The following is an 11475-nucleotide window of genomic DNA, read 5'->3' on the forward strand; positions in this document are numbered from 1 at the left end:
AAAGTTAGTTTATTAGTTTATATTATTTAAAATTTAATAAATCATTTACTTGCCTGGAGTAAATTTCCTAATGTTTCCAGTGTTTTAACAAATACAGAGTGAATTTACTTGATTCTTTTGCTGGTTTACTACAAAAAATACTATGTAGCAATTTACAGTAACACACTCTTGTAAGTATGGTTACCAAAACTTCCAAACCTTCAAAATTAAGTTGCTGTCCTACAAAAGCCAGTTGCATCTATTATGTTTATTTTGTTGGTATAATGCAAATCTGGCAGCTGTTCTTTATACTATCAAAATTTAATGAATTGCTCAATCAAAACGTTCATTTTTAATAAAAGTTTACATTTTGGATATATCCAGTCTTTTGCATGTGACGATACACATGATAATGTTCATTTTATCCACTTACAGATGTAACAGCTGTGTTAAATAGAATAGGAATATAATGATTAGTTAAGTGTGTCCAAATGTATTTGCGGGTGCACTGAATGAGGAAGTATGGCACAATGACACAGTAACGGGACAGTGAAGTCACACTTTGTCTGTTCAGACTTTCTGTCTGCCTGCTGGGAAAAATGAGATTTAGCTTTTGCTTACTTCTGCATGTCATTTCCCCAGTTACGTAATACAAAAGTGTATGAGCAGATGTTTAAAGTACTGGAAATAAGCGGTGTTCACAGACAGCTCGCCTCCTAGTGTTTAAACTGTGAAATGTGAAATGATTAAAAAGAACTCTTCATGGGGTCCAGTGGACATTGCGAGTGATATGGAATGTGCTACTGAGTGGTACGGATAGTGAATTTTATAATAATTAGTTAACAAAAAAATTAAACATCTTAATGCATAAAGTTATTTGCTGTAATCTGGAGTGAAAACATCTAGAAGGAAACACTGGTCACGTGAACTGCTGGATATATAACAACAAAATCAGCTCAGTCTGTCATATTGGGTATAAATAGAAGTTGATCTTTTAACTTTTATGAAGTTAAATTGTCTATTTTATTTGATGTTACAGATGATCAGAACTTCTCTACAAAGTACTTCCACCTGGTGAGTCATAATGTGCTGTTTCTCCAAAATGTGTGTTTTTGTTCATTTTGTGGATAGGTATGTCCTGACACTGTAGGTGGGTGGATGAACAGATAGATTAGTGGATGGATGGATGGATGGATGGATGGATGTAAAACATATATTAAATATGTATTAAATTTAACATATATACACAGCTCTGGAAATAAGTTAGATAATAATCAGTTTCTCAGATTTTGCTATTTATAGGTATATGTTTGAGTAAAATGAACATTGTTGTTTTATTCTATAAACTACAGACAATATTTCTCCCAAAATACAAATACAAATATTGTCATTTAGAGCATTTATTTGCAGGAAATGAGAAATGGCTGAAATAACAGAAAAGATCCACAGCTTTCAGATCTTAAATTACGCAAAGAAATTTTAATCACAGTTTTCATGCATCTTGGCATGTTCTCCTCCACCAGTCTTATACACTGCTTTTGGATAACTTTATGCCACTCCTGGTGCTAAACTTCAAGCAGTTTAGTTTGGTTTGATGGCTTGTGATCATCCATCTTCCTCTTGATTATATTGAGGTTTTCAGTTTGGTAAACATTAAAGAAACTCATCATTTTAAGGGGTCTCTTATTGTTTTTCCAGAGCTGTATATACAGCATTTACAGTATTTTATAATAGTAGGCTAAATGTGTGGGTGGGTGAGAGGATGACTAATCGTAAATGTTTAAACCACACAGTTGCTGATACTTCAAAGAAATGCACTGTATTTACACTTGACAATTATCACAAAGCAGCTTTACAAAGATCCAGGTTTGAGCCTTACCAGAGCAAACACAATGGTGAAAATGGCAAGAAAAACTATTTCAAACTAAGAGGAAGAGACATTGGGAGGAACCAAGACTCAAAAGGGGAACCCATCCACTTCTGGTCAACACCGGAGAGCACAACAAATACAGCAGATATCACAACAAATAATACAACAACAGGAATAGCTGGGCAGCAAGAATGAGATTATAACAGCTAGGGCTAATGCGAGAGCAGGTTATGAATTATGAGAGTGTGAGTGAGTTTTGGACACAGTTTTGCTCAGTGTTGATGGGAAAAACCATACATGTTAAGCGGTCATAGGTACAGCTGTGGTGTGTGGTGGCAATATATCAAGGCGAGCACCCCAGTAGGAGAACTGTAGTGGGAATCCAGGCCATGCAGGACCATGAAAATAACATAAAATACATACTGTATATTCATACATACAGCTCTGGAAAAAAATAAGAGACCACTTAAAAATGATGAGTTTCTTTGATTTTACCAAATTGAAAACCTTTGGAATGTAATCAAGAAGAAGATGGATGATCACAAGCCATCAAACCAAACTGAACTGCTTGGATTTTTTACACCAGGAGTGGCATAAAGTTATCCAAAAGCAGTGTGTAAGACTTGTGGAGGAGAATAAAACAACAATGTTCATTTTACTCAAACATATACCTATAAATAGCAAAAAAAATCCAGAGCTGTATTTTAAGAATATATTTAGCACATGTATACATATTTATACATCCCATATCAATGTAGATGTGTAGTTGAACAATACAAAGTAGCATTTAATAAAAGTACTCTAATACAAATGTGACTAACAATACATAAAGTCTTGTAGAGTCCAATTAGCTTGATCTCACTTGCATTTACAAACATGGCCCAATGGCTTTTGTTTACCATCCAAGTGACATTTCCCTTTAAGCAAACCACACAAGCTTTTTCGGACTGTACCTATATTACCTTTAGTTGCAGTACTGAGAACCCACAAAGGCATGACGTTGTTAAAATATGAGGAAGTGAAAGATGCCTCGATTGTTGTTTCAATTACTTTGCCAATGTACCAGGGAGAAAAAAAATTAAAATAAAACTCTTCACAATCATACTGTAATAACATAAACTGAGCTATTTTAATAATGCGGTAAACACTAATAACTTGTGATCAGAAGAAGAGTGTTTACTCTCCATTGATGGGGAGGGGGAAGGAACAACATTCCATATGTGTTTAACACAACTATGGTAACCAGTAAGCCTAATGAGCTAATATCAATATAGTTAATAAATGATGAGGATGGTTCAGAAGCAAGAGTGTAGAGCTCAGTCCATTGCCAAGCTAAAATGGCTATGAACTATTTTTTAACCCTTAGGCTACAGCAATAAGCTTCTCTTGTTGTTATAAAGATGGTATAGTGTGGTTACTAAAACATATTGTACTATATAAAAGCAGAGGTTAAATTATATAACTTTTAATAAATCAAATTTATGAAAATGGCCGAGCAGTGCTTTAATAATTTTCTTGAATTCCTTTTTCCTTCAGATTGACCCAGACATCGACAAGGACGAGAGCAATCATCCAGAGAGGAAGAAATTAAAGCTTAAAGAGATTTACCTCACCAAACTGCTCTCAACCAAGGTAGGACTGGACTGAATGGATGCTGGAGAGATACATAGATTAATGTATATTCCTTTTTATATTTTCTGCATAGAAATACTCCTGAGTAACCTCATAAAAGCTTTGAGTATCTGAGAGTTTACCAGATATTGAAAGCTAACGTGTCTTTTGTTGTAAGACCAAGATCTTGTCTACTACTATTAGAAACAAAATTTAGTACTCTTACTATTAAGTGTTCGTTTCTTCGTGGTGGACATATGAGTACTCATGTAACACGTTGCTCTAGTAATTAGATTAAAGTTACTTATCCAAGTGACTGTGCATTACTTTTTTTTACATTTTCCTTAGAAAAATCTCTAAGAAGATATTATAGTGTCTGGTTGGACGCGTTAAAAGGCTGAATGAGAAAATTTTTTACAGTTTGCACTTTTTTGCTGGAACTGTCGGCCGCAACCACGCCAAAATAACTACAGGCTAGCAAGCTAACAAGCTAACAGGCTAAAACTAGCACTGGGGCTGAAAACACACACAAACAGAAAGCCCCCCTTGACATACATGTTCTAGCTGAAAATACAGACATTATTCTAAGTTTGTATCAGCTAATTATGATAATATCAAGGTTGGTTGTTCACACTGTGCTGGCAAAAAACAGCTACCTAGCTTCAAAAACACCACATCAAATTTGAAGAAACATTTGGATTTGCAGAGGCACACTTAAAGAACAAGTCCTAAAGGTGGAGCAAAGCTTCCAGTAAAGTGAGTTTTTGCTAAACTGTTATGTTGAGGTGGCAGAGGGTTGTATTTGTATGTGTAACAACTAATAAAGTAACTTGTAATCTAACTTAATTACTTTTAAAATCAAATAATCCATAAAGTAACTATGTTAATTTTTTTAGGGGTAATCAGTAATCAGTAATCGGATTACTATTTTAAGGTACCTACCTGTATGCCATCTGTGGTCCTCTGTAACATTTCTTAAAATAGGTTGTTTTTCAAACATAGATACATAAGAGTAGAATAGAAAGTAAATAAAGAGTATAATTTACTTTAGTCTGATAGTCTTGGTGTATCTGGTAGCTACACAAACAATGTCAACACATGGTCGTTATAATGATATAATTTGCCTCAGTGGCAAACGTTTGCAAACTTTTGACTAATACTAGATTACATTATCTACACCATATACCTATTGTATCTTTATGTTCTGATAAGTGTATTACATATAAGTAAATGCTGATATCATTTTATTTATTTCAGGTGGCAGTGCACTCCTTTGTGGAGAACCTCTTCAGGAGTATCTGGGGAATGCCCAACAATAAAGCTCCATCAGCAGTGAAGTACTTCTTTGATTTCCTGGACGCACAAGCTGAGAAGAAAAAGGTGACAGATCCTGACGTTGTTCACATCTGGAAAACAAACAGGTATTAAACACATATATGTGCACAACTTAAGATCAGTAAAACACCCACAAAATTGTAAGTTAGATGACTAAATGTAAAAACAAATTGCTGCACATTGAGTTTAGTAACGTTGAGATAACTGATCAGCTACACAGTGATTTATCAGTCTACTCATGCTTTAGTAGAGTTCAGTAACATTAAGATAAATAACTGATTAGTTACACGGTGATTTATGAGTCTATTCGTGCTTTAGTAGAGCTCTGTAACACTGAGATACTAAATAACTGATCAGCAGCACAGTGATTTATCAGTCTACTCGTGCTTTAGTAGAGCTCAGTGACACTGAATAAATTACAGATCGGCTACACATGGATTTATCAGTCTGCTCATGCTTTAGTAGAGCTCAGTTACACTGAATAAATTACTGATCAGCTTCACAGTGATTTATTTTTCAGTCTACTCATGCACTAGTAGAGTTCAGTAACACAGAGATAAATAACTGTACAACTATAATAAATCTGTACCAATGTGTACTTCACTAGTAGTTATTGTTATTAAATGATTGTTCATAATGTGTGATCACACAGTTATTAGAGACGCATATTATATAGTGGGAATCTTCAGAGTATCCTGTTTCACTTTGTCTACAGGTGTCAGGTGCTCCATCTTCTCATATGCTAAACTATATTTAGGTTACTGCATGGAGACTGAGAATAGAGAACTAAGCTGTATTCAGTCAGACATACAAAGTAAAAAATGTTCCTAGGGGCCAGTTGTTCAAAAAATGTAATCCGGATCAAAATTATCCAGATTTGGTAATCACATTTTTTGCTATCCAGGATCAGGTGATCTGTCTTTTAAGCCAGTTTTTCAAAGCAATATTGGATTGGATCAACCTGATCCAGAAACACAGTTTTCAGGATTACCTAATCCGGATTACCAGCTATGTAAAAAACAGATAGAAGAACCAACAGGGGTTGATGACTTCTTTTCTTGCAGTAACAAGATACTGCTTATTGCAAAACAATACGAGCAATTGAGCGTTCTGCAGAGACACTTTGCATGCCTTAACTATTTGCGAGTCGAACCACAGGGAGCATGCAACATAACACTTGCATGTATTGTCCTGCCCAATGTTGCTACCAGACGCAATGTCCCTCTCTGTGATGTGCATGATGCACCTGAGCCTGTTGAAGAACCAGGACAAACTCTGGTGTTCTTTTCAATTGTTCGAAATTATTTTTGACAGCTTCATATCTGATAAATGTTTCTTTGACATTAATATACAGTGATGAATGACAGTGACGTAGATGAAAAAATGAATATATTATTTTTGTTTGTTATTGAAATCTTTTGGGGGGGTTTATTTAATGGGGTCAAGATTGTTTTTATTTTTACGTTACTATAGTAAAAGGCTTAATTGGTAGCCAATGTCTACTTTATTACTGTAACGGTTAAACAGGTCAAGTGCAAAATAGAAGTAAATGTATATACACTAATTTGTACAAATGTATTTTTTTTTTTTACTTTAAAACTTTGATTTTAAAGTTTTAGCACATTTACTTCCTACCCCTTGTTGGGATCAGGGTAATCCTGTTTTTTTGGATCAAAGTTATCCAAATCCTACTGAAAAGTTTTGAACAACAGAAACTGAAGGTTTGATCCATTTACAAACTAGGACTGGATTATGTGATCTGATCCGATTTCAGAATGCTTTTTTCCCTTTTGAACAACCCGTTTTCCAGATTTGATCCAATCCGATAACCAAAATCCGATCAGATTACCTCTGAACAACTGGCCCTAGATCAGCAACCGCTCTTACCATGGAAAGTTTGATGTGACCACAGTGCTCTTTCCTCCACAGCCTGCCACTACGTTTCTGGATAAACATTCTGAAGAACCCCAACTTTGTGTTCAGTGACCTAGAGAAGACACCTCACCTGGATGCCTGCCTGTCTGTCATCGCCCAAGCCTTCATGGACTCATTCTCCCTCACTGACCAACAGCTGGGCAAGGTAACTATTGATATTGTTCCTTTGAGCCCAAAAGTAAATATAATTTTCTAATGATTGTACACTTATCATCTGTTCCATCTTTTGTCCTCACAGCACGCACCAACCAATAAGCTGCTGTATGCAAAAGACATTCCTCAGTACAAACAGGAAGTAAAGATGTACTACAAGCTGGTAAAAGATCAGCCGTCTGTGAGCAGCCAGGAGTTCAAGACATTCTTACAAGATGAATCAAAGGTACTGCACAAAACAACCATGTGAAATAAACTTAAAGCAGCAAAAAAATCAAGATTTTTTTTTTTCATTTAAATTAACAGCAGTAGTATTTCTGAGTTTGAAAGGGACAAAGTTTTTTTTAGATTTTAAGTGATAAACCAACACAAAATTCAAAAGCTTTTCCAAGCCACTGTATTTATTCTAAAAAGTGTGGTCTGGTAGGTTTGTTGGATGTAATAGCTCTCTAAAATGAACAAAATGAACAACAAATTCAAAAACACAGATTTTCACAAAGCAAATTTATTTCTTTTTACCTGCATTAAAAGTACTTCTCCAGACACAATTAGGTCTTTAATGCCCAAAAAACACAAACTTACAGACTTTTGCTTTAACTAAATGTTTAATTGTGTATGTGTTTGATGTGTTTCCAGGGCAATATTTTGTTGTTACAGTCTTGCCTTTTTGGCCTTTGTGAAATGAATGTTTTCTCTTCTTCTTCCACAGAAGCATGAAAGTGAATTTAATGAATCTGCTGCACTTCGTGAGCTATATAAATACATGGATCGGTATTTTTCTGAGGTATGAGAAAAACAGCATACACAATCAAGATCAGTGTCAATCAAGTGTTTCTGCACAACCAAAATACTTCTCAGTGAAAGTAGTAGTTGTGTGTGTACAAATAGCTTCAGCTAAGCATTCTTTTGTTTGTTTATAAGGACTCTTAAAGGCTCTTAAAGTTTTCTTAAATTTATCTTTGAGGAAGACACCCTGTGTAACTATATCTATGTGCATTAATCCTCCAAATCAATAAAATAAGATTAAATAATGCTTTATTAGTTGCACATTGGGGAAATTCACAGATTTCAGCAGCAGGGAAATAGCAAGGCACATGAAAGAAGAAAGAGGTAAAATGTTAAGTGTTAGGATATAAAGTGTATATAATAAAGTATCAAAAGTGTTTAAAGAGAGCTTTGTATCAGAAAATTTGCTGAATCACTAAGGTCTGAATGTTAGAGGTGCCAAACTGAAAATGCCTCTAGCTGCTCTTAAACGTGCATCTCTCACTTCCTTTTCTCGCTTTAACGTGGTGCAGTTCTGAGGTATGTCATCAGGTTTTGTTGTTCTGCTTTTGTTTGTCTCAAGACACGACAACTGCGTTGCCAGGAAGATGGTCTTTTTTGAAAGATGGTTCATTGACCTTTTGAGATAAAATACAAAATACCTTTTTTGTTGGTCATAGCACCATTCCAATCAGTTTTCCTGTGGTTGTTAGCTCTATGTGTTTACCTTCTTTACTAAAGTGTTAAAAATGGTTGATGGGTTGGCTCATGCCACCGCAGAATAGAGATAGTGGGGTGTGAAATGTTGTTGAGGCATTTACAAGGGTTGTGAACTGGATGACAAACATCAACCTTATTACACATAAGACTGAAAGTACAGTAACCACACAGCAAACAAAGCAAACTTATTCTATAGTTACAGGAGCAAGAAAGGACCTACACCAACAAGTGGCTCCTGTGCTTTTTTTAATTCACAGCAGTGCTATACTGTACTGTCCTGTGCTGTTCTGTTTGACAGGAAATGCCAGGTTAGAGAGGTTGTAATAGTGTCCCCAACAAACCTCAGTGATATACCAACTTACCAAACGTGACCTAGTAATTCGATCTCTGCTTCATACAACCTGTTATTTCCTTTTTTTGTGCAGATCACTGAGAAGCTAAATCAGAGGGACGCTTCTTCTAAACTGAAAGAGGAAATGAATCGCGTAAAGGAGCTTTTTGATGACATGAAAAAAAGCTCCTGGACCTGAGCGTCTGTCTGTTTAGTTTAGGTTTGCACAGAATGCTCTTCCCCCTGGCTGACATCTAGAATGTAAAGAGAAGTGAAAAGACTTGGGTGGGGCCTAAATATGCACTTGTGTGTTAGAACACAGAACTACAGCCACAGCGCTGCAGAACGGACATCCTGTTGAAATCAAGCAGATATTAATGATATTAATGTATTTCAGCTAAGCTCTACGTTGGCTAGAAAATGACATTTTATACTGATAAAGGTCCAAATCTCAAGTGTCCAAATCAAAAATGCTACACATGCAGCAAAGCTGATTACAGGGCAGTATAATAGGCATATTTTAATATATCAGTTCTTGTGTTGTTTTTCTATGAACATCAAATTGTTTTTCTACTATTTGATTTCACCAATAATTATAATGCATTATTTCTAACTTACTAACATAAGCTATCCTAATTCTGATTTTAATGACATCCTTACAAGCTAAAAAAAACTATGCAAAAACTTGCCTCTAACACACTAATGCTTCAGGTAATTCTACGGGTCCACTGTATTCAATGCTTTCTATATGCTTTAAACAAATAAACTGATATTGGACCTTTTTCCATTGCTCCATTGTCCGTTTTTGCCGGTAAGCCTCACAAGTGGTTTCTTAAGGCTACAAAGCAGTTTAGCCCCAATCCCTTGAATTGCCCTTGTATTGTGCACACAGAAATGCTCTTACTTTCACTATTATACATATCACACCAGTTTTAGTGTTGTTTATATATTATTTGATTTTACCTTCATTATAATGCATTATTACTAACATAAGCTATCCTAACTGTAATTTTGATGAAATTCTAACAAGACAAAACATACCTATACAATAACATCTCTCTAACACACTAATGCTCCAGGTAATTCTACAGGTCCACTGTATTCAATGCTTTGTAAATGATTTTTGTCAAAGTTTGCAAACAAATAAACATATATTGTGGTACTGCAGTGGTGCCAATGAACTGCATGTGATGTCAGGGCATCTTCACCCAATAAAATAGTAACGCAGTAACACTTTTTATGTATGTAATTTCTATATTTATTCATTTTTTTTATTAATAGTGACAGATATAAGACATTTTAACCCAGATGTATGACATATTACAAGCACAGCTTATGTCCTATTAGAATCACAATTTTTAACACATAATAAACATGGATATAATGTGTTATACATTTTTTATAAATATTCATGGCAATGTTTATAATGCCTTTTTGAATGCATTATAATCTGTCATGATTTTTCATATAATTATAGACATGTCTATGAATACTGTGTCTATAAAACTCTATGAACACATTCAAAATACATTAAAATGCATGCGTAAGGCATTAAAAAATATATATATCTATATTACTGTACTTGGATATTCATGAACATGCATAACACATAAATGATTAGCTGGTATCATAATGCACCATAAGCTGTGTTATTACCAACAACGTTTTAAATCAATACTTAGAAACTCAGTAAGCTTTTATTATGTGCATTATGGCTAACAAAGCTGCCCTACTTATGAACACACTCTTGTCATGCTATACTTACAAATTAATTAATTTAACCACTCATGAATTATACATGTTTTAGATATTATAATAGCATGGAGTCATTTATATGTGTATTATTTACAGCTGAGTTTACATGCACTATATAAAAAGACACATATGCATGTTTTTCTTACAGCCTGACTCCAGTTTTAGGTCAAAATTATTTTTATTTGCCAAATGCCAGAATAATGAGAGAGAGAGGATGGTTAAGGCATTTTCATTACTTTCTGCAAAGTCAAAAGTTTAAATACATTCCACAGGTCAATCGTTTTGGATATCCTTCCACAAGCTTTTCACCATAGTTGGCAGGAATTTGGGCTTCTTCCTTCTGACAGAACTGGTGTAACTGAGCCATGTTTGTCCAAAACATTGACTTTGTTATGTAAGCCACTTTGTAATCACTTTGGCAGTATGCTTCGGGTCATTGTCTATTTGGAAGACCCATTTGCACCCACGATTTATTTAGACTTTTCCCATGATGTTACACAAAGAAGCAGTATGTTTCAGGTGTGCCTTAAAATATGTCCACAGGTGTGTCTCTTTCTAACTAAACCAGAATTAAATCAGAAGCTTCCAAAGACATGATATCATCATATGGGCTGCCCCAAAGTGTTAAAAGGAATAATAAACTTATAATATTTTTGACTGGCAGAAAGTATTAAAAATAACTTTAAAATGTTTAGTATTCTGGCATTTTGTAAATATAAATAATTTGGTAATCCTAATTGACCTAAAATGGGAATTTTGATTTCATTTCATACAGTAAGAAAAACATGCATGATAATCTTATATTTTTGACTTTGCAGAAAGTAATAAAAATAACTTTAAAATGTTCTCTCTCTTATTATATAAATAATTTTGGTAATCCTAATCGACCTTTATTCTGATTTCATGTCATACAGTGAGAAAAACATGCACATGTGTATTTTTATATAGTTTATGTAAACTTTTTTCAACTGTACAGTATGTGAACACACAGACATGTATTATGGCATAGCAAAGTAAAGTG

The 11475-nt window shown here is 34.6% G+C and overlaps 1 protein-coding gene across 10 annotated transcripts in view; it reads left to right on the plus strand.

The window, feature by feature from the left end:
- Positions 1–9932, plus strand: part of plxnc1 (plexin C1) — a 72610-nt gene extending 62678 nt beyond the window's left edge. For all 10 annotated transcript variants that reach the window (XM_049474280.1, XM_049474282.1, XM_049474284.1 and 7 more), the window contains exons 25-31: positions 1019–1053; positions 3386–3481; positions 4718–4881; positions 6725–6875; positions 6969–7109; positions 7593–7667; positions 8794–9932. In XM_049474280.1, coding sequence (XP_049330237.1) covers positions 1019–1053; positions 3386–3481; positions 4718–4881; positions 6725–6875; positions 6969–7109; positions 7593–7667; positions 8794–8898 — 767 coding nt within the window. In that variant the 3' untranslated portion in view covers positions 8899–9932. The remainder of the gene's footprint in view (positions 1–1018; positions 1054–3385; positions 3482–4717; positions 4882–6724; positions 6876–6968; positions 7110–7592; positions 7668–8793) is intronic.
- The last annotated feature ends 1543 nt before the right edge of the window (positions 9933–11475 follow it).

This window comes from Astyanax mexicanus, chromosome 2, assembly GCF_023375975.1.
Source record: "Astyanax mexicanus isolate ESR-SI-001 chromosome 2, AstMex3_surface, whole genome shotgun sequence".
NCBI classification, from domain to species: domain Eukaryota; kingdom Metazoa; phylum Chordata; class Actinopteri; order Characiformes; family Acestrorhamphidae; genus Astyanax; species Astyanax mexicanus.